This window comes from Halictus rubicundus, chromosome 6 (genome assembly GCF_050948215.1).
Source record: "Halictus rubicundus isolate RS-2024b chromosome 6, iyHalRubi1_principal, whole genome shotgun sequence".
Classification (NCBI taxonomy): Eukaryota; Metazoa; Arthropoda; class Insecta; order Hymenoptera; family Halictidae; genus Halictus; species Halictus rubicundus.
In genome coordinates, this window is record NC_135154.1 from 7,178,413 (window position 1) to 7,201,027 (window position 22,615).

The 22,615-nt window shown below is 47.6% G+C and overlaps 1 protein-coding gene across 17 annotated transcripts in view; it reads left to right on the forward strand.

The window, feature by feature from the left end:
* Positions 1 to 22,615, forward strand: part of LOC143355136 (CUGBP Elav-like family member 1-A) — a 323,381-nt gene that overhangs the window by 228,462 nt on the left and 72,304 nt on the right. For all 17 annotated transcript variants that reach the window (XM_076789681.1, XM_076789682.1, XM_076789679.1 and 14 more), the window contains exon 4: positions 12,238 to 12,320. In XM_076789681.1, coding sequence (XP_076645796.1) covers positions 12,238 to 12,320 — 83 coding nt within the window. The remainder of the gene's footprint in view (positions 1 to 12,237; positions 12,321 to 22,615) is intronic.

The following is a 22,615-nucleotide window of genomic DNA, read 5'->3' on the forward strand; positions in this document are numbered from 1 at the left end:
TCGGCGAGATTAGTGGAAGCAGTGACTAACTAACTGCCTGTTGGCAATTTCGTGGTGCTCCCGTCGCTGGACACAGAGTCGGATGCCGGTCAGCATCGAGGAGAGTCTCTCGATTAATCTCCTTAGGACCAGGGCCAGATATTGAAACTCCCCGCATGATTAAAGGGAGTGTAGGCGAGCCGGGATGCTGCTCCTCCGCTGACGGTCCGCCGTCGATTTTCTTAGATATCTCGAAAAGCAATTTCGAGCATAACGGCCCCCAGCGAAGAACCGTGTGTTTAATATCGTACGGATTACCGGGTCCGGGTCTATTCGTCGCGAATCCGATCAACCAGACCCGGCGAATTTAGTTCTTGTTAGAGCCTTTGGCTTGTTGGGCTTTGCCCAATGGCCGTGCGCTTTTCTTCGCCGCTTCGGAAATTGAAGTTTCGCCGAGCAATCAATTTCTGCGGGAACAGTGACGAGGCAGGCGCGAAATTTATACTACCTAGCCTGCGCGCGCGCCCCTGCCCCGGTCTAATCCGAGTCTCAACTTCGGCCACGATTTTCTCGATTTATTCCCCTCCCCTCGTTGCGCATGATTCTTTCGTACAGAACGGTACCGTACGATTGCACAATTTTTAATCCAAGTGTTTTCTAATTATTCTTCCTAATTGCATCGACAAAAGAAGCGTGCAGGCACAGCACGTTGATACGTGCACGAAGTAGAAACGGTCAGCCATGCTCAGACACGTTGGGATTATTGAGCGAAAAATTCTTCCACCTTCTAGGAGGAACCTGTATTAATTATAACAATTATTCTGGCAATATTCAGTGGTTAATATATTGGCTACTGTATTGGTGAAAATGGTTCGCGTCAGTTACCGGACAAAGCAGTATTTCTCCGTGGAGCGGGGCGGGTAAAGACGTATGAATTCGCGTGATCGATAAATGGACGCAGTCGCGACATAAAGTTTCATGTTTTCGACAGAGAAATTCCCCGTCATTGTGGAATAGAGGAACTGTAAAAATACGGTTTACGAGCGGCGGCGGCGGCTGCGCATCAATGTTTAATAGAACCGCTTGGCAACGACTCGCGAGATTGATCGGTCGAAGATGCGTAAAAGCGACACCTCGTTCCGAGAGCACGCCGAATAATCGCTGCGTAAGACCGGGGATGAAAATCCGGGGGTGGGGGGGGGTGGTGGTGGATGAGGGAGAATAAGCTAAGCAGCCGAACTCCTTCTAAAGAATATTATCTCGCGGAAGGAAGCCATCTTTTACGCGGCCTGAATACTAATGCCGCCGCGCGAACGAATAATCGTGTCTTTTGTTGCTCTGACGGGACAACAAACCAGTATCTAACGAAACGCGCGTGAAAAGCAGTCGGGAAACTATTACGACCGCCTGAATCATCCTCTGTTCGAAAAAAAAAGAGAATGTAATAAACATCCACCGGGGAAACGCGGAAAATTTAGAATAACCGGAGAAGGTTCTATTCTTCTCGCGGGGAGTGATCTAAAGTTTCGATTTCCGAGAGTCCGCGTAGAAAAATGACTCGACGCGGCGCGCAAGGTGGATACCGGGTCGTCTCCTTTTCCGAGTGAAAATGAAAATTTTACATATCCCGGAATGCCCCGCGATAACAGTTTCTCGGCAGCTGTAAAGATGCCATGTCGCAAAGTGCTGTATTTGAATCTCTCTTCCTTCCTGTCTCTGCCGCCGTGCTCTGTTTATGTGACACAGACAAACAGATATCTATGCTCGGCCTCGAAAAATCTTGCCTGCGTCTACCATCATCGGAATGAAAATTCCTCGACCCTCCACAGGGACAGAAAAATAAGTAATCTTTCCTACGAGTTTGCCTCATCTCGATAAAAATTCAATTGACCAGCTAAATTAACGAAAGAAGTTTGTTTCTCCCCGGAGAATTGAATCTCTCGGATCTTGCGGCGGCTCGAAGAATCGGTTTTCCTATCAAAATTCGTCAACGCAGGAAGAATCAAAATTTCACAGGGCCTAGATAAAAATGCTCGTGGAAACAATGCTCCGACGAACCCGAACGCTTTCTCTCTCTCTCTCTTGGTATCTGTGGAAATTGTGAATCAGTCGCGTCAGCATGAATCGGTTTCTTCGGCATCGATCGAGCATTCCGCGAGCTAGTTTGGCGTCGGTTGCTAGACGAATGTCGCCGGAGTTTACCGCAATCAGCCGCGACAGGCAGGCATCGGGAATTCCACGCGGACAGATCACAAAGCAGACGGTGGGGAACGAACAGGAAGTCGAATCGTCGATCGATCGAACTCCCGATACGATCGTCTCGGCTTCCAGCGTCTTATATTGACTCTCGGACCGCTCGTCCATGAAAGCTGCAGGCTAAGAAGACGGTCGTCTTGCCCCGTGTTCAACGTCGGCTCGGAGAGATCGTAGCCAGAAGCTGCACGAACAGACGACACAGGGGGACCGAGATTTCCGGGATAAAACCAAGATTGCGATCCCTTGCCAATCCTAAGGATACCTCCGTGGGAATGAACGAAACTACGGACACAGACCGGGAGGACCGCCTTTGGTATCGTACCTCGGTGGATCAACCGCTTTCGAGGCGTGCCGCCTACACAGACGCGTACAACCGCATCGCACCGCACCGCACCGCACCGCACTGCACAAGGTCTAGGAAACACCAAACCGAAACGAGTCGACCATTCTCGCTGACCCCTCCGCCCACCCCACGAACTTGCTTATACCGACGATTCGCTGGGAAGCACCGGAAGAAGTCACCGTGCTCGAGGAAATGGTCTTGCATAAACAAATGTCGATCGATCCGACCGACCGTCTCTTTGTTCCCGAGATCATGCCGCACTTTGGGGATCCTGTTGCCATTTCGCTGCAGGAACCGACTCTGGAGAATTTACTCCCCGTTTCTTATTATCGGCCCACCGGAATCCAAATCCGCAATCTCCCAATTTTTCGAATTACCGTTGCGCCCTTTTCACTATTATTAGACTGCAGATTTGATGCGTTTCTTATGAGAACGAGCACCTGCGATTTGGAGCAGTGAAAACGTAAGAAGATTTTAAGAAGACGAATTATTTTTAGTTGACCAGATTCGTTAATTGACAGTTCTATTTCAATGTCTGTGTTACGTAAAGATTCGCAGTCTAATTCTGAGCAGTGGATGTAACGATATTAAAATATTCCCTAGAAAGAGAACTTTAAGACTCTGCAGCACTTTTATCTGGGCCAGTTTTATGTAAAATTTATTAAAAATCGTGTCGCATATATGTGCAGGATTATCAGGAATTTTATTTGGAATTAGTAACTGATTTTACTTTAGAATTAGTAGTGCTTTTTAATCAGCCATGTTTAGGGTCCTAGGTTAGTTGATTTTGCACAGTAGTATGCAAACAGATTTCTCCGACAGCTGGAAGATTTTTAAGGCGTTGCTTACTATCTGATATTTGTACAGAGTTATGACGAATTTTACTTAGAATTACTTGTGCTTTTTAATCAGCCATGTTTAGGGTCCTAGGTTAGTTGATTTTGTACAGTAGTATGCAAACAGATTTCTCCGACAGCTGGAAGATTTTTAAGGCGTTGCTTACTATCTAATATCTGTACAGAGTTATGACGAATTTTACTTAGAATTACTTGTGCTTTTTAATCAGCCATGTTTAGGGTCCTAGGTTAGTTGATTTTGCACAGTAGTATGCAAACAGATTTCTCCGACAGCTGGAAGATTTTTAAGGCGTTGCTTACTATCTGATATCTGTACAGAGTTATGACGAATTTTACTTAGAATTACTTGTGCTTTTTAATCAGCCATGTTTAGGGTCCTAGGTTAGTTGATTTTGCACAGTAGTATGCAAACAGATTTCTCCGACAGCTGGAAGATTTTTAAGGCGTTGCTTACTATTTTATATACGTACAGGGTTATGACGAATGTTACTTAGAATTCCGAGTGCTTTTTAAGCAGCCATTTAGGGTCCTAGGGTAGTCGATTGTACAGTAGTGTGCAAACAGATTTCTCGGACACCTGAACGATTTTGAGGCGTTGTTTATTATCTTCTTAGAACGAGTGCCCTTCTTCGGGATTTAACGTCGAAATTCCTTTTTGGGATCGAATTACAGCCGCGAAGGAATGAATCATCGGAGAATTTGCATGCCCGGGGTCGCCGCAGTATCGAAAATTGATATCACAGTGAATTATTAGTTTGAAGAAGGTTCAGAGTTCGAGCACACTGTCGATACTCGGTCAGGTCGCGACGTTCGATACAGGATATCGATCTGCCTATCCGACTGGGCACCCGATCACGATCGTGGCGAGGTTCCTTAGAGGCTCGCCTTTGTTCTCGACCTAATCAGAGAATTTACGTTGCTTGATCGGTCAAAGGCATCCTCCGGTTAGGTCGCGCTCATGCGCGTGTATACATAAACACGTAAACACCTAAACTCGATGGAATACCGATTTCACTCCTGTTTGCCGGTCTACAATGCTGCTCTCTGTCGTAAGTCAAATGGCGAAAACCTATCTGGCTTATGACGCCGTGATACGCGCGTGTGGATACGTGCAGGTGTTAACGATGCATCCATCGAGCCGGAACACCGGTGCAACGTCTACACACGGATAACCGAGCATCTAATTAGAGCCGGAGGAAAATGTTGGGGGAACAGCGAACACCAACATGGCGACCGACACGCGGAATTCTCGCGGCGCCTTAAAAACGCGGTCTCGACATTTAATTATTCCGTGTAATCTGATGCTAGAATTTTTTCAACCGGACAGTTCTACGCCGCACGGGAGTCGAATAACGTGTGCAGTTTTCGGATGCACCGGAGGGTTTTTATGCGGAATAAAAATTAGCTGCATCGATCGCGTGAAACGGGAGTAAATTAATTGTACTCAATTTTTTTGGTGGTCTCTTAAGATTGTGTTCATTTTTCTCATAAACTCCCAAACTGCACGATCCGTCCACGGGTTTAGAGGGATGATCGAAGGTAGGAGTTCGTAGTAATTAGCAGAAAATGTTGATCGCCGCCGCAAGGGAGGAGGAAGGATCCTCTGGTCGATTTGCAGGCAGTGACTGGTTGAGGGGATGGTGGGGTACGGGGGGGGGAGTGTTCGAAAAGGTAGGAGAACGTTCTCGCGGATAAACGATCGCTGATACCCTCTATGCCAGCTATACGACACTCGTGCCGGCGATCCCAGGTGTACGCGGGGCGGCGGCCACTGCTTCGATGCCGATGCGTGATTAGAGCCCACAGGGAAATCTAGCAGCGACATGCTGCGGAGGTAATGCTCGCATCTCGCAGAGCCCCCGGCATACCTTTCCGCACTTCCGGCGCGGCTCGTCCCCCGGTTTCAGTTCGGTTCGTTGCACTGTCCTGATCAAGCCCTGTACTATCCGTCGCTTCGCTCGACCGACCGCGCGACCTGATAATTTTGGCACCGACCGCACAAACGATAATACGCGACCGGCAATTCGGATGAATCTAATTAGCGATCATTTCCGAGGCGACGTTGCAGGGTGCGGGGCTCGCGGTTTTACATGCTCGGTATTAATAATCGATGGGCTCGACACGTTCGAACGTTAACCCTCGAAACAATTTAAAACAAAAAGGAACTGTCGACGTGAGATCTGTTCCAAACGAAATCTCAAAATACGCGACAGTGTTGTAATTGAATTCGGTGTTGCATCTCGGTAAAAAGAATGTGGGGAACGTTGAGCAAAGAGAAAATGAAAATTAAAGAGCTCCACCGTGGAAAGAGTTCGGAGCGTAGCGGCTGTAAAGCTCGGGAATTCAATGATCATTCGAAGTATGACATGAACGCGGCGGCCCCCGCGACTGGCAGGATAATCGTAATCCAGGAACGAGCAGATTTTTATAGCGCTAAGGTAACGGACGTGAATTCAGCGGGGCGTGCTCGAATATTTCGCGTTCGTTCGAGGAAAACACAGGAATGCGGGTCGTGAAGAGAAAACATAAACTCGTCCCGGGTCGTAAATTGGTATCATTCCTCGCATATCTAGGAGACCGTGTGTTCTGGTTCCACGGTTGCACCATTGCCCCGTTGCACCGTTGCACCTTTCGCCTGTCATCTTTCGCCTCTATCCTCTCCCACGTTCTCGCCCGATAAGAGACCTCGGCAAGAGGACCGGTAAAGTCCGCCGAGACATCGATAGAGATATCATCAAAGCGAACCATCGATCGTGTTCATAAATTCGGTGTCCAACTGGTACGTGCAACCGTCTCTCGAGTGACGTAGATTCTCTATCGGACCTTATATTTCTCTCGATTTTATTTCTCTCCTCCCTAACGCCCTTATCTCGACCCTCGTCGACCTGCTTTCGCGAAAACCCCATTTTTACAAGCCCCCATTTCTTCAGCCTCCTCAATTGTTTTGTCATTGGAAATTATTAGGGGTACCCGTAAGGAATCAATTATTTGCAAAGAATTTGTTTCGCCTTTAGTTCTGCACCGATCGTTGAAGAGGAAACGCGTATTCTTTTACAGTTTTCGGTAAAGCAGCCTGTGTTCAAAATATTCTAGAAAGTATCATTTCTTTTTACAACCCCGTTATAAAATGGCGGCGACCGTACCTTGCGAGGATCATATTCGTCATTGCATACTTTTTCATTTTCATGCGGGATTTAATGCAACGGTAGCAACAAAGAAAATTTTCGATGTTTATCGAGATGTATTGAAGGTCAACAAGTGTCAACGTTGGTTCAGAAGGTTTGCTGCTGGCGATTATGATCTCTCTGACAGTCCTCGAAGTGGAAGACCAGTTTTTGATAACGACAGAAGCTGATCAAAAATTAAGTATACAAGAATTATCGAGAAGCCTTGAAAGACGGCAAACCGTCCTTGATAATGATGGAGATCATATAATAAATTAAGAAATAAACACTTGAATTTACTACAAAGTTTGGTTTAAATTTCAAAATAATTGATTACTTATGGGTTCCCCTAATAATTGGGTCCGGTCAGTTTATTCCGATCAAAAATACCGTGAAACTGTTAAAGCAGTTTTGATCCAGTGGGTGAATTTAGCTGGTGTTTATATTCATGCGCGGAGCATAATCTTTTCTCGTTCAGCTGATTCCCAAGTGATATTATGCCGGAATCGATATGGCACTAAAGTTCTCGAGGGTGCTGCTGTGTTTCCACTTTACGGGTTCGCCGTGGAGCATCGCTCGCCAGAATAAAAGTCTATAATCGAGCAGAGACTCGATAACGACACTCGAATAGCTGTTGCTGCTGCCCTCGAATAAATGCGCGAGCTCTGATCGCATTGACTCGTTTAATTGAACATTTGCTAATAAAAGTGGCACTCCCGAGTGCGACACCCCGTCTGAACGGTCTCGAGCTCGACATTCGAACGCGCGTGGATTCGGATCTCCTCTGTTCTAAAAGCTACCGTAGTCGCTTGCTGGAAAATTGACAAAATTACGCAAATTTCAAAATGCGACAAAGATGGACACGTAGGTGTCGTTCCACGCTTCGCACGCTAAATTCCCGTGGAAAAATATCGGCACGAACACGACAAACCGCTGCGCTGGTGTTTTTCATCGTCGATTACATTCAAGAAGCTCTTGAATGAATTTTTTAAATGGAATTGAAAGCATTGTGGACGCGAAGAAAATCGTATTGCTGGGGGGGGGGGGGGGGTTAATTAACGGTGACAGGGGTATAAAATTCGATGCAGCGCGGACAGAGGATTGAATAATTCCAGTAAAATTGTCCCGTGCCGGTGACAGTGGTAAACGAGTCGATTGGAACGCGAGGGTGGAAAAAAATATATATATATATATATTCGTTCCAAGGGAAATCCTTGACGCGATAAAGTTGACGAAGCACCGAGGTGTGTAATGGGACGGGCACACGGGTCAGGACATCCGTGTCCCAATTAACGGAAGCACAGCTGTCATTGTGGGAATACGATCCTCCCTAAAGGTAAGCTTTCTTCATCCCCGTCTCGATGCCATTTCCAATGGGTTGACTCTCTACGTAGAGAAAGGGCAATGCATAATTCGCAGCTCGAACGACGAGCGTTTCACGCGCGGCGTGTCGCGCGAGTATAATCCGGAGTCCAATTAGCGATAATTACGACGTCAATTGGGAATTCCTAATGGTGACCGTGGCCCTGCAGGCCTCCGTGCCGCCGCGTTCTACTCGTTCGACGTGATTTTTGCAGACGCAGTAATTCGAAGCGCAAATTAAACTCATTCGTCGGCTCCTAACGACGACTGACCCCGGATAAACGGATACCTTGATACGACTCATTATACCGCACACGCTTCACCCTGCATCGAACACGTTTATACATCCGTACACTCTATTCCCTCTGCAATCGATATCCCCTTGTTTGCCTTACCGCTTTCCATTCGACTCGCACAGAGCGGCGTTTTATTTTAAATCTGCTCGCAAATCGCGAAGATACATCACTACGCTTCCTTCAAACTTGTTACTTTTCATCGATATCACGTTTCTATTAAAAATACAAAAGTCCACAGCTCGAACAACTTATCAGATGTAAGCAAGAAATACTCTTCAAAAAAGTTACCCCTGCACCCTAAAGATGGATCACTCGACAACCCTAACTTCCTTTAACCTCTTAACCCAACAATTAGTTTGTAAAAGTGTGTATTATATTATAATACCCGAGTATTCTCGGGCTTTTAAGTTGAGAGATTAATCCAAAATAGCATTTGTTATTATCTATTAACGAGTCGTATCACCCGACTGTTAAAAATACCAATGTCCAACGCAAATGATGTATCAAACACACGGAAATATTTTCCAGGGGAATGGGATTAAATAAACATTGATTGGCGATAATTTGGCGCGCGCGCGTTATTATTTCATTCAGCCGGGCGAATCTGAAACGTTGTAACGGACGAATCATCGATGACAAGTGAGCAATTGCTCCGATCAATACGGGACGATTAACTGCTGTTTTAGTAATCATATTATTATTAAGGTAACGAGTTAACAGGAAAATTGATTCCGATGTCGCCCGCGTTTCGTTCGAATGCGCACACCAAGACTCGCGGACCCGTGTGACATTAATACGGCGATTGTGTCGGTTTTTCGCCTCGGCGTCGCCTATTCTGTTCCAAATAATTTCTAGCCGGAGAGTTTACGCGATTATGATACGGCGCTGCCATCCGAACCCGTTGAACAGCTTGAACCGCTTCGCCTGCTGATTATTCCTACGGATTATCATTCGGCGCTCCGAGTTTCGCGAATACAGCACGCGGGAGATTAATAAATTACGCCCTTCGCTCGGGTCTGTGTGCGACAGTGTACGACGATTATGCGATTCTTTAATGTTTTGGTAACGAAGAAGTGTGTCTCGAGCAATTTTCCCTCTTAAATGTTACGTTAACGATCATTAAAGAACGCCTGAAAATTCGTCCGAGGTGCTGTCTGACTCGTGGCTGACCGTTTCTCCTTATTTCACTTTCTGGAGGATCGAGACCGTTCCGAACGGGGTTTTCGACTAATTAGTGAAATATCGCGGGCCGATGCACGTTTTCTGTCGGCAGAATCGAGAAATGAAACGCGACCGTATCGATTCTCCCGTCGCCCTAAACCTCGTTATCCCGCGAACCCTCGGATAAGCGAGGTACAATTAAAAAAAAAAATTCGAAAATCTCCCCGACAAATTTGTACCTGTCTACGACGTAACGCGAACCACCTACCACTCGACAAACCTGCGAATAAATCAGAGTTGCTCTGACCGCCACCCTTCACGTTCCGGTTTACCCTGGCTTTCGCTCTAACACCCCGTGCTACACCCTCGGCTGCTCGCACGACAGTTCACTGCGATTCGTCAATGCTCGAACCAGTGCTTGCTCGCCATTTGTCAATTTAATACCGGCCGGCAGTCGATGAACCATAAAAACGTTCAACTTTGATCAAACAATCGAATGACGCGTCTCTCTCTCTCTCTCTCTCTCTCTCTCTCGACAAGTTAATTCGATCTAGTAGGTATCGCGAAATATATAGCAGAGAGTTTTCGATAATTATACTCTTCGAGAAAGAGAGAGGGGGTACACGTGTAAAAGCAATTTCCTCCTTCGGTGTAGGGGAATGAGCGAAGCGAAGAGAGGCGGCCTCTCGCAATACCTTTCGTAAGTGAATTTTGATTCCGGCCCGAACACCTGTCTGCCACGTCAATTAGACGTTCCCTGATAATATCAAATTTCTCATTTTCTTGGCTCGCCGGAGAATTCCGTTACTTTTCAACCCTCGCCGCGCCGAGCCGAGCCGAGCCGAGCCGCGCCAAGACGGGGCGGAAGCACGGAACGAAAACTCCGACGGAACAAAATTTCAAGTTTGCTGCGATATCGTGTTACGTATTTTTCAATTATACGCACCCGGTCGCGGTAAACCTTTCCGTTCGAGGGTATCGAATGCCTCGTTACTTCTCGATACCAGAACGCTTCAGACTCCCCGCCGAGCCAGCCTCGGTACGCAGAAAAATCTACAATGAGATCGTCTTTCAATTAATATCCCATCGACTTCCCATCCTTCGATCTTCCCCGAATCGTTCGGCTTTCAGTCCTTCCTGAGAATACGCTGCTGGGTTTATTGTGACCCTAGGTAAATAAATAAATCCATGCAATCTGCTTACAAATATAAGATAACGATTACACTACGGGTCCAGGTACAGTAGTCACTCGGAAATTTTCTTTCTTCATCAATTTCAAAAGATTCAGAATTTCCTGTCGATACTTTCTAATTTATATTAGAATAAGATAGAGAATTAGAGATCAGAATAAAATAAAAAATAATTAATATATTTTAGTCTTTCTAGAGTTGTCAATTTCCCCTCGTTTCTCTCCTAAAACCGCGGTCGAACGATGACACAGTGTAGACCAGAGCGAATGGTCCTTTGTTTAAAATAATCTGGCTCCACAGTACAGTCACGTTCGAAACAGTGGATACCGTGGTTGTACATTTCCAACTTACTGGTTGCCCCGGCTGCAGAATGGTCCTCGAATCGCCGGACTGTCGAACGATCGGTGAAGTTCGGTGGGGGATCAAGAAGCGTGTGCAGCATTAGCGTCTTGAAACGTTGTTCGAAGGCCGACGTGCCTCCGTAAATATCGGCGGGTCTCGATCGGTTCGCCGGAAACGGCGGGTCTATCCGCCGGTTGGTTTTTTCCTCGCGGCGAAGTAGAAGCAATTTGGCTCCGGCCATTCGCGTAATGTAAGTTCCTGCTGGAATTCGAAAGTTCCCCGTCCGGGGTTGGGCCCCTTGCACTTGTACGTGGACGAGCGAAAGGAGGCTGAGATACCTATGCAGCCGCCGCCGCCGTTGCTCGCCTTATTCGTAAACTGCAACGTTGGAAGGGTGCACAACCCTTCTTCTCCCCCCTGGACTGGTGCAAATCCACCCGTTTCTCCCCCACGCACCCCCTCCCTTCCCTCCGGGAAGGTAACACCGAGCGAGGGCGGAGCAGGAGGAACACCGGTAGTAATACAACGGCGTATCGAACTTTTGGCAACTCGAAACTATCGACCGATCCAATCCGTTCGTTTCTGGCTGCTTGGGTGGTGTCCAGCTGCGACAACCTGAGGAGAGGAGGGTGGGGGGACAAGAAAACCCCTTGATGAGCTACCCAGGAGCGAGACCGACCGGAACGACCCCGCCATTTTCTATATCAGTCGTCGCCTGTCCATTCGTTAGGCAATTCTTTCTCCGGGCTGCGAGAGCGGACCGTTTCGAACAGGTTTGCCACGAAACGAGTCCTCTATTAACCCTTAGCACTCGAATGGTGACTGCGAGGCACCACTAAAAATTGCTGTATCATTATTAAAAATATTTTTTACATTATTATATTTGTTTGCATCTAATAAGTTACTAGACACTTCAGTATTGTACGAGTGAATTGCACCGTTTTCGTAGGTATAACATGAGAAAAATATATGGAAGGGAGATATTCTAGGTCGGAAGAAATGTCTCATTTTTTAGTTAAAATAGCTTCGAGTACAAAGGGTTAACCCCCGTTGTCAAGGAAACGACCACCCCTTTTTGGTGTGTGACTGGTTGTTGTTATCACCCCGTTCGAAAGGTATTATTTTAAATGTACGGAAAAACGATGAATCCTACCGTACATTGTTTATCTTTGCCGGACCCGGCAGCGTTCGCGGGATACGGTAAAAGTACCGATAGCGAATTCTGTTGACTAGGACACCCGTTCCGTTTACCTTCATAACGTTTAATTGTTTTCGTTTTTATTTCAGGATGTTGCTTCGTGACGTTCTACACGAGAAAGGCAGCGTTGGACGCGCAGAATGCACTGCACAACGTCAAGACGTTCAGCGGGGTATGTACACATTTTTTTGTTTTATATTGATAGATATTGTGAGAAATACACGTTCATTTACAAGCGGCACAGATGGCCCCTCGACTACTTAGCATATTTTTCGAAGAGGGCTTCCCTTTTTCCGCCGTTTCCAAATGACCACGGAAAAGGGGGCCATAAAATGGTAAGCGAGGGCCCCGAACGGACAGAATGGGTCCTGGCGCATGTGCAGGCCATCCGTGCAATTGGCACTACACTTGGCCTGCGCCAGTCGATGGGCCATAAATTAAGAGGCCCATTTTAGGATACCGTGAACGCGCTGCTCCGGGAGTCATAGTTTTTAGAAGTGCACTAAAACGACTTGAGGGAGTGACTTTCTCCTCCACGGATCAAGAAGACCCTCCCTCCTCCCCCAAATCGCCCAGCAAATAGGGATGATTTTTCCCCCGTTAGCGGATACCTCCGCCCAGTCGATTTTAGTTTAAATAGAGCTGACCCCGCAGCAGAAAGTTAGGATTCAAGCATTAAGATTTTTACGGATTCGGACTGTAGAGTGTTTTCGGTGTGTCGAGATTTTTAGTGCTCGAGTATACGCGACACGCTGACATTGTATTTAGCGGAAATCGTACAAGTGTGACGGTTTTAATTTCGGTCCGGATATAATTAATAAAGCCTAGTTTCTTGTCTATTCGGAATCCTCGACTGTTTTGTGAAGTGTCCTTTTTTACCCTCACCGTTCCTTTAATAAAAACAACAGATATCATACCGTTTTTGAGCCGGGAATTGACAGAAATTACTAGAATCGGATCACTAGGCGATATTGAAACTTTGTTATATAGTCGAGAATATATCAGAATCGTTGAATCGCGATCGATCAACGAGCAGCACACATCCTCCTGGGTGAATAACGAACGCTTAGCCAGATAATTATCCGAGTGCCGACAAATCGCATAATCGAGAGATTGACGGAATAATGAATACTAATACCAGTGGTTATTCGAATAAATTATTCAGGTCCAACGACGGTGAATCCTTTGACTGATCGTCCCTTGTCGGCATCTCTGATGCGCGAGGTTTGCGTTTGCAATTTAGTCGGAAATTTTCTGTAAGAATCAATAGTCAACCAGTCGCATCGAACAAACCTCTCGCGGTTCGGTTAAGGTGACGGGACAAAATAGAAATGAGCGATTGGTGGTGACTGTGAAGACATTTTTTGTCGCAATTGATAGCACGTCAGTTGTCGAGACGCGACCGATGGTATCGTTGGAACTGCACCGCGCGATAATTACAGTTTCCTCGCGAACTTTCGATGCAATTACGAGATGTCATTACGAGCATTTAACCTACCAATTCCCCTCGCCCCGTTTCCATTCCGGCGACGCGCATTTATGCTTGAATTTACGAGAATAATTATCATCGACCAAGACCCAGAGTAACTTAGTCCGCGCTGCTCCACGCGAGGGCGCAAACAAAGGCCCGACGGTGTTCCGATCGAAGAACAAACGGGCGCTCTATAATTTCTTTTTGTTCCTCCGTTAGCGCATCCGTATCACCACGTTCGGAAGAATTTTATTTGATAATTTCGTTGTTTTATTTATTAGAAATTAATTACTGCACAGGTATTGTCAGAGCAGGATCTAAATTCCGGAACGGATTGGAACGCCCTCCATTTACTGATGACTAATATCTGCTCTAATTCGTAAAACAGTGTTGCAACACATAAAGAATGTGAAATTTTTCTCGTCAGTGGTAATTAACAGCTTCACACAATAGCGCAGCGCAATCTGTGTTGACAGAGGCTATAAGTATGGGCAGCGCTGCCAAAATTGTCAGTCCTCAAGCCTCCGGGAGCTGAGAAGAGTCCCGAGGAAGGTCCCCTAAGGACCATCAGGGGTCTCTGCTTGGACCTCTGAAGATTCTCAGGGTACCTTGAAGGATTTCCGGAGACCCTTGGAGGTCCTCCGGTGACCAACGTTCTCAGGAGGTCCTCGGAAGACCCTGAATGTCCCTGGAGTCGTCCTTGGACGACTTAAAAGTCTCTCTGTGTGTCCTTGGAGGACCTTGGTGGTCATTGGTAATACCTCCATAGCTGTCATCGTTGGAAGACCTTGAATGGTTTCGGAAAATCCTGCTTCTTGGAGACCTCTATAGGTCTTTGGGAGCCTTTAAACAGAGTTGTAAAGCGTTCGACAAACCTCGTACTCGTTAAGGAATCGTGGCAATTAACGTTACGTGTAGATTTCCTCGGTGGATCTAATACGCGAGTGATCCGTCGAGCGAGTTGCACGAGACAGACGCCGCAGACGACGACGAGCTTTTCTTGATCGTCGCTCGGCGGCGGCACTGACCGTGTTCGCTCGCTCGTTCGCCTACTCCCTCGGCCGCTGATTCGCCCGCTCGCCTAAACCTCGGATATTTATCGCCGTACAAATTACACTCTAGGGATTTTACGGCATCGTATGGGCTGCTCCGCTCGCATATTGGAGACGAACGACACGTGCGGTTTTCCCCCGTCGATCCCTCCCCCTTCCTGCATCTGCAACTTGCTGGAATTAGGCTTCGTAAATTGAATACGCCACGCAATCGGCTGGGCTACATGGGACGATATATCACGTTTCGTGGGAATAAAGCTATAGTCGGCAGAGAGGATCGTTCGGCTTCAACCGGAGGAAAATCACCGCGTTGTATTTCATGCAAATGGTTCCACCCCCCCCCCCTATAACTGGATTTTGTTTGTTTCGAAACGGAATTACAGGGTCGAATACGCGGATAAATACCGGTTTGCGGGATGTTAATTAAAATCTAAAATTCAAATCGCATTTTATACCGGCAGAAAACACACACTCCGCTGCCGAGTCCGCTCGCGTTGGAAAAATGGTTGTCACTAGTTACGAATGTTGACAATACCTCGCGGAGACTAGATTGTTCACGACATCGGTAATCGCTATTGTTTTTCGTCATCCCTCGACCTGCCGCGCCCTCTCCACCAAGGGTTTAGCCAACCCTTCTCTCTCTCTCTCTCTCTCGCTCTCTCTTTCTCCCCCTCTACTGGAATAATGAAGTTCGCTTAAAGGAAAATAAATTTCTTCTTGTTACCCGGCATTATGAAGCCGGGCCGGCGTTACAAGTCAAAAGCGATTCCTTTTCGAGCGTCCACGAGTCAATTACCGCGAAATTTCTTATTACCGGCCGATGAAATGGAAAATGACAGGTGCACGCTTCGTTATTTACCTCTCCCAGGCTCCCGGCTCCGGCTTTTTAATTTACAACTCGCAGCCGGGAACCGTCTGATCGCGATTAGCCAAGAAAATTGATCAATTCGCGCGTTCCTTTCCAAATTCGTACGTGGCGCACGCCGAATAGAAAAGCCAACCGACGCGTTTCTCCGCAAAAAATTTGCTCGCGAAGAAATCCTGAAACGCTCTGCACCCCTGCCGCAAGCTCGAAGGAGGTCGCGTGCCGTAAAAAGAAAAAAAAAAAAGAAAGCAACGCCGGTCGAAATCCTCGGCGATTCGAGTGACTCCGCGAGGTTAATTAAGGGAGTTAAACAGTCGGAAGTCGAGGTCCTGGTTCTCATCAGTTGCAGGGTCGACGGCGGCGGAGGGGAGGGGGATCAGTCTGATCAGAAGTCGGAGGGGCCGAAGAAGAATTCTCGGGCGATGAAACACGAATGCAATGGGTTGCGAGGAAGAGAGTGAAAGCCGGAGACGAACGAAAGAAAGAGTCGAGACCTCTCTCTTTCGGCAGGGAGAGACGTGGGGCGAGGGAGAGAGAGAGAGAGAGAGAGAGAGAGAGAGAGAGAGAGAGAGAGAGAGAGAGAGAGAAAGAAAGGGAAGAAAAAAGGAAAGAAAGGAACGGGTGAATTGCAGAACGACGTTTTCGCGATGAAAAGGGTTGACTGAGTATAAGTGGGTGGCTGAAAGGAGCAAGGGTCGAGAACAGGAGGGAGGGAACGCGCCGAGAGAGTGAGAGCGAGGAGAACGAAGGAGGAGAGAGAAGGAGAGAGGGAGGTTGGAGAGACTGAAGTGGGGGGAGAATAAGGAGACAAGGAGGGGCGAAATAGGGGCGGCTTGTGCATTTGAAGGAGTTTAGCTTTTCTCGTATCAGATTTCGTTTCCACGAGTGGCGTCGAGTCGAGGGGTCTGTGTTGGCTCGGAGAAATGAGTCGAGTACTCCAGGGAACCCTTGTTACCCCCTGCCACACCTCTCGACCTCCACCCTTCGTGACTCCACGAACCTCTCTCCCCCCCCCCCCCGAACACCACCCACACCACCCATCGCCTCCCATAGCCCCGTTTCCTAGGTGCTCCGAGGAGCCGATATATTTCACGGTGGAGACTAGAACTTCCAGACTAGAGATTCGACGGTTCTCCGCTTGTCCTGGAATCCTGAAACCCCTAGCCCCCACTCCTCGGAGCACCCAATCCCTTAGCTCGCAAGAAGTACACACCTTTCCGCGGAAAAATCCTATAGCGTTTCGCTTTTATCGGCGGAGGCCGGGAGAAATCATCGATTAGGATTCAATCGTTTCGACCCAGAACGATTTTTCCGAGCGAGATGCCGGCTGAAAAATGGAGATTGAAGCTGTTAGAGTGTGAGACGCTCGGCAACCCGCTGGTCACGATTTAATCCTCGTGCTTCTTCATCTGTGGTCATTATCTGGCCGCGATAACGACGATCATTATTTTTTGTTAGCTCACCGCGTGCCGTAACGACAATTGAAAGGCAAGAACGAAGGATCTTCCCGACCACGCGTTAAGGAAAATCGTTCGGGCTCCCCGCAATTTATTTAACTACCCTTAACCACGTACGGGGCGATGGTTGTCCTAAGCACCGCTGCTGAGTAAACTTTATAACAAATTCAGGAACATTTCTTCGTCGGAGGGTCAATCTTTATTTTTCTACTGTTTCGCTGTTGTAAAATGGACCCAGGCGAGTTCTTCATAAATGCGTAAGAATTCACGGTTTGTTAGCTGCCACGATTCCCATTTGGGGATTTCGGAATTTTACGTCCACCACTCGGCGCCAGAAATATATTTGGTACGCCTGACAGTTTAGTTTCATTCTTTCATTCTAAAATTTCCAAGCATCGAAGCGTTGAATCGTTCAATTGTCGGAGTGAAAAAGCACTCGATGCAACCTTGGATTGCACGGAGGCTTGACGAACCGTTTAAAAATTCGTAAGCAGGTGTAAACGGGCGATCGAACGGTCGGGAGGAGCGCGTTGGAGCGCCGAACGGTTTCTCCGTGACGAAAGAAGAAACGATTGCGCGAATCTAGGCGAGGAACAAACGTGCAACCGCCTGGCGTTATTTAAAACGGAAATGTGGGTCAGACGTGTCCCGTGTCCCGTGTCCCTTGTCCGCGCATCTCTCCGCCACCTCCACAACTCGACGGCGCCTCCACAGCTGCACACAACCCACCTCCACACCCCGATGTGGTTCCACCTCCCTTTGCGGCGTGGCGCGAGAAAAACGGAGACAACGGGTTTCTGTACGGCCGATGCGACGCGCCAACAAGAAAAGGAGACGCCGCTAGAATGATCCACGTCCGCGGCGATGAGCCGTGATTTATTTTCGGCCTGACGGCTGAAAATTCGCCCGTGCTTAACATGGTCTTGTAGGTGCTCGAAAGGTGAACGAGTGTCGTTGCTCTTCGACCGTGCGGAAAAGCTCGTCGAAACGCGCGACGCACGCTGCACGCGCGTCACACGATCTCCCGTATCCGAACGCTCTGAAATACTGCTTTTCCCACTCGGACACCGGTACGCCGGTGAACTTGTTAAATAAAATTCGTACTTTCTTCGTCAATTGATAGGGTTTCGTATACTCTTTGAAAAAGTATTGCGGGGTTTTCGATCGGAAATAAATTAGTTATTAATTTAGAGTTGTTCATTTTGTCCCGAAATCCCCTATAGTCCTCCAGCTGACTGTGAGCAATGTTACAAAATTAATTACAGTGAATTCTCGATATATGTTTTCGGGGTATACACCGCGGTAGCCGGGATAATTCCGCGACATTTACCGTCCAGATCTTGGCGACATATACAGAGAAATTACTGTACTAGGTTAATTACTAGGTCGCAAGGTTACTAGTATCCGAAGACTACTAGTATCCTTCGATTTCTAGAACTCGAAGATGCCTAGGAAAAATATCGAAAAGTCTAGATCATCGAGAGATTGTTGCAACATTTGTAACATCGTACAACGTCGATTCGCTGTCGTTCCCGAAGGGTTGAAGAGGCTTGTCGTTTTCCGGGTGTTTCGAGTTTATTGACAGCCAGAGACGATGTATTAAAATGAACAGGATCTAAACGGGATTTACGAGGACGCGTAATTCATTCTAGATTCCCGATGCACGGGGGCGCTGCAGTTATCGATCGAGTTCGAGGCGGATGCGACTGCTCTCCAATTTAAAAAAAAGGAGCACGTCAATATGGTGGAAACATCCGTGCGAAACTCGGCTACACGTGTGCGGTGCCGCGATTGGTTTCATCGAAAATCTGGCCAATGGCGAAAAACTGGATTCATAAAAGGTGATACATTTAATCGCCTACCTGTTCGAACGTCTCCACCGATGCCGAATCGAGACTCGGCGAGAACCTGCAGAATCATTCGATGATGCCCTCCAATAAATGGACCTTTCCGTGCAATTGAGTGTGATGTGCAAATTATTTGGTAAAAGTTTCTAATACTCAACGATGGTACTACAGGGTTCTATACTATGACTATAATGTCACGCTAGCATGCTACGCCCTTTTAGACACCTATTCGTTTAGTGTCTTCTTCACTTGAATCTTGGGAATGATTCTTTCCGTACAATGAGTGTCAGTGTGATGTGCAAACTACTTAGGCGAAGCTTTTAATACTCAACGATGGTACTACAGGGTTCTATACTATGACTATTATGTCACACTAGCAACGTGCGCCCTTTTAGACACCCATTCGTTTAGTGTCTTCTTCGCTTGAATCTTGGGAATGATTCTTTCCGTACAATGACTGCCAGTGTGATGTGCAAATTGTTTGGGCGAAGCTTTTAATACTCAACGATGGTACTACAGGGTTCTATACTATGACTATAATGTCACGCTAGCATGCTACCGCCCTTTTAGACACCTATTCGTTTAGTGTCTTCTTCGCTTGAATCTTGGGAATGATTCTTTCCGTACAATGAGTGTCAGTGTGATGTGCAAACTACTTGGGCGAAGCTTTTAATACTCAACGATGGTACTACAGGGTTCTATACTATGACTATTATGTCACACTAGCAACGTGCGCCCTTTTAGACACCTATTCGTTTAGTGTCTTCTTCGCTTGAATCTTGGGAATGATTCTTTCCGTACAATGAGTGCCAGTGTGATGTGCAAATTGCTTGGGCAAAGCTTTTAATACTCAACGATGGTACTACAGGGTTCTATACTATGACTATTATGTCACACTAGCAACGTACGCCCTTTTAGACACCCATTCGTTTAGTGTCTTCTTCGCTTGAATCTTGCGAATGATGTTGAAGCAGAGTCTACCTTGAATAGTTTATCGACCGGTCGAAGTATCGGCAGGCTAGGGCACGAAATCGCAATCGCGCCTCGCAGGGTCATTATATCGCGCATCGTAGCGCTTCAAAGGGCGCGCCATTGTGTCCCTCTTCAGCGGGGGGGGGGGGGGTATCGTTTCATTTTTCTTGCATGCACCCCCGGTCCGCGGCCGTCCGTTCGTTCATTCGCCCGTTCGCTCGTCGGTTCGACCTTACCCCTTTCCCGGAGCTCAGTATAGAAAGCCTAGTCGTATAATATAGGTCGTTTCTTCGAATGCCTCCGGTACGGAAGCTGAGTAATCTTCGTTGTTTCGCCGCGTTTTGTTTCGCTGAATGGCGAAGGCGAAGGCGTGTGCGGGGGTTGGTCCCGGGCTCGCGCGAATAAAATTAACGAGCCGGCCCCGTTCTTTTGCCCTTACGGGTTTATATTGTCTTCGGCTGGCAACTTCTGCCTCCCTTCGGCCAGGGATTTCTATAGGGTCTCGGGCCGAACAGCCGGGGAAAATTTCTGGAGGAAGCAACATCCTCCGAGACGAGCGAAGGAAGTTTCGTCGCGTCTCCCGGCTAAATGAGAATATTGAAATATGAGAATCTCCGAGGTACTGAACACACCAGCCAGAGCCGGTCTCCTCTGTTTTCCTCAGCATCGAGAGAAACGAGACAGAGATTGCTGAAAACCTGGACACAACCAGTCGAGGACTATTACCGAACGGGACGAGAAATTATGTAACGATACGTACTATTAGTATTCCCTGCTAATTATCGCGACCGATCGCGCAGCCTAGAGAGCGCCGTGGGTCACGTAACTCCTTGCGTAAGTGATCGCGCACTCCCCCATGGTTGCCGCGCTCGCGCGCTGGTAATTATAGAAAACACTGCGCGCGACCGTGTACAACGCATTATCCGATGTCCCTGTTCCGCCCCGTCCGTGAAAAGAAAAAATCGTTCGGTATCGACGGCAGAACCGCCGCTCGCCATTAGAAATGTTCATGGGGTCGGTTAGGTCCGTCGAAACGCGAAACTATCGATTTTGGTTATCCGGAAAAGTGTCACGATGTGACCTCATCGCTTCAGCGTTGCGCACGCGATACGTTTTATCTGTGAGCACGATCGAAGGGGTGAGGTTTAATCGTGTGCGAGCGGCGGCCGGAGCACATTACGAAACCTTTTCTCTCCCCCGAGCCGGTCGACGTGTGTTAAAATTCACTAGATAGACGATCAACGTTAATGATTCACGCGGAGTCGACTGATCCGGCCGATAACCCGAATAATTCCACTATCTGTTTGCTCCGGATACAAAGCGCCCGCTGTTTTCAAAATGGGAACGACCCTACTCGGACCCGCTAAATCAACAGGACTTTTAGCGGCGGCGATCGCTGCATAACTACTCGCTTACTAAGAATTATTTCGCCCTACCTTCCAGCGATTTTGTGCGTTTACAAAACAGTGAAAACGTTACGATACTGCTACATTGTTTTCAAGTCAATAAAATGACGGAGGGAAGAAGTCTACGTGGCTCCTGTGAGTTATAATTATTACAGATTCGATTTAGCATGAAAATCGGCAGTCTACTTTTCAATAATTGCGCGCAGGAAACCGGTACATTTATCCTCGAATTATTTCGTTGGTCTCCCGGAACAACCTAATATTGCTTTCAATATAATTCCTGCGTATTATCCGATACCGTGAGGAATTATTGCGTTGAATTATGGAAATTTCGCGTACCGCGGGCTGGCAAGTTATTAGCAGAAAGAACGAACAATGGGGAACGCACGCACCCCGTTCACAGCAAGCTTTAACTTTTCCAATCGCGCTAGTTCTTATGAATTGCGGGCCGGGGCGGGATCGACGCGGCGAAGGGAAATGACGAAGGACAAGCGGCGCGGCGTTTCGAAAGTTTGATCGGCCGTGGAAACAACGGAAACACGGCAAGCAAAAGAGACATTCGATTCCGGCGGTCTTGATTATTGCGGCCGCGGCGAGGGGCCCGGTGGCGATGCCCGTTGACTAAATTGCGTTCCATTTCTCACTAACTTTTTCAATTTGTCGCGACTCAGCCAACTAATTACCGGCCAAAATGACTTTTCCTGCCGTCGCGTCGCGTCGCGTCCCGCCGAGTGACGACCAGTGCCCGTCCAACGCCATACACTCCGTGTTCCGAGACTTTCGCGGCCAGGCCACGCCGCCACGAGCGAAATCGATTGCCTGGACGGCTTTGTAATTTGTTACGCATTATTCCGCCCGCTGGAAACGCCGCTTGTCGAAATAAGGAATTCGATAACGGCCAACCCGAAGGCGGCGGCGACGGTTGCAGCTTAAAACGCTGCACGTTACACCCCCGGCCACGAAATAACGTACAACGCGCGACGAGGCGTTATCTACGGGGCGTTTAGAGCGAGTTTATGCGGTTGATTATCTTGGAAAGTGGCAACAATGGAAGGGATCTTGTATGGAAATTAAACGGTGCCAGAGGAAAATTGTTTATCACGACTCTTTCTGTGCCATTAACACTTACCGATGTTGATTTCGTAGCCCCCCAAAATCTCTAAACGATTTAGTTCACCAAATCACCCCTGGGGGTGAACCTTTCGTTCGGTTCTATTCTTTCAGCTCATCCAGAACGATTTTTTAATTCCTCATTGTCCAGTGATTAACCGTTTTGACTCGCACACCGCTTTGCATCTCTTTCCACGATCACGACTCTTTCTGTGCCATTAACACTTACCGATATTTATCTCGTAGTCCCCCAAAATCTCTAAACGATTTAATTGACCAAATCACCC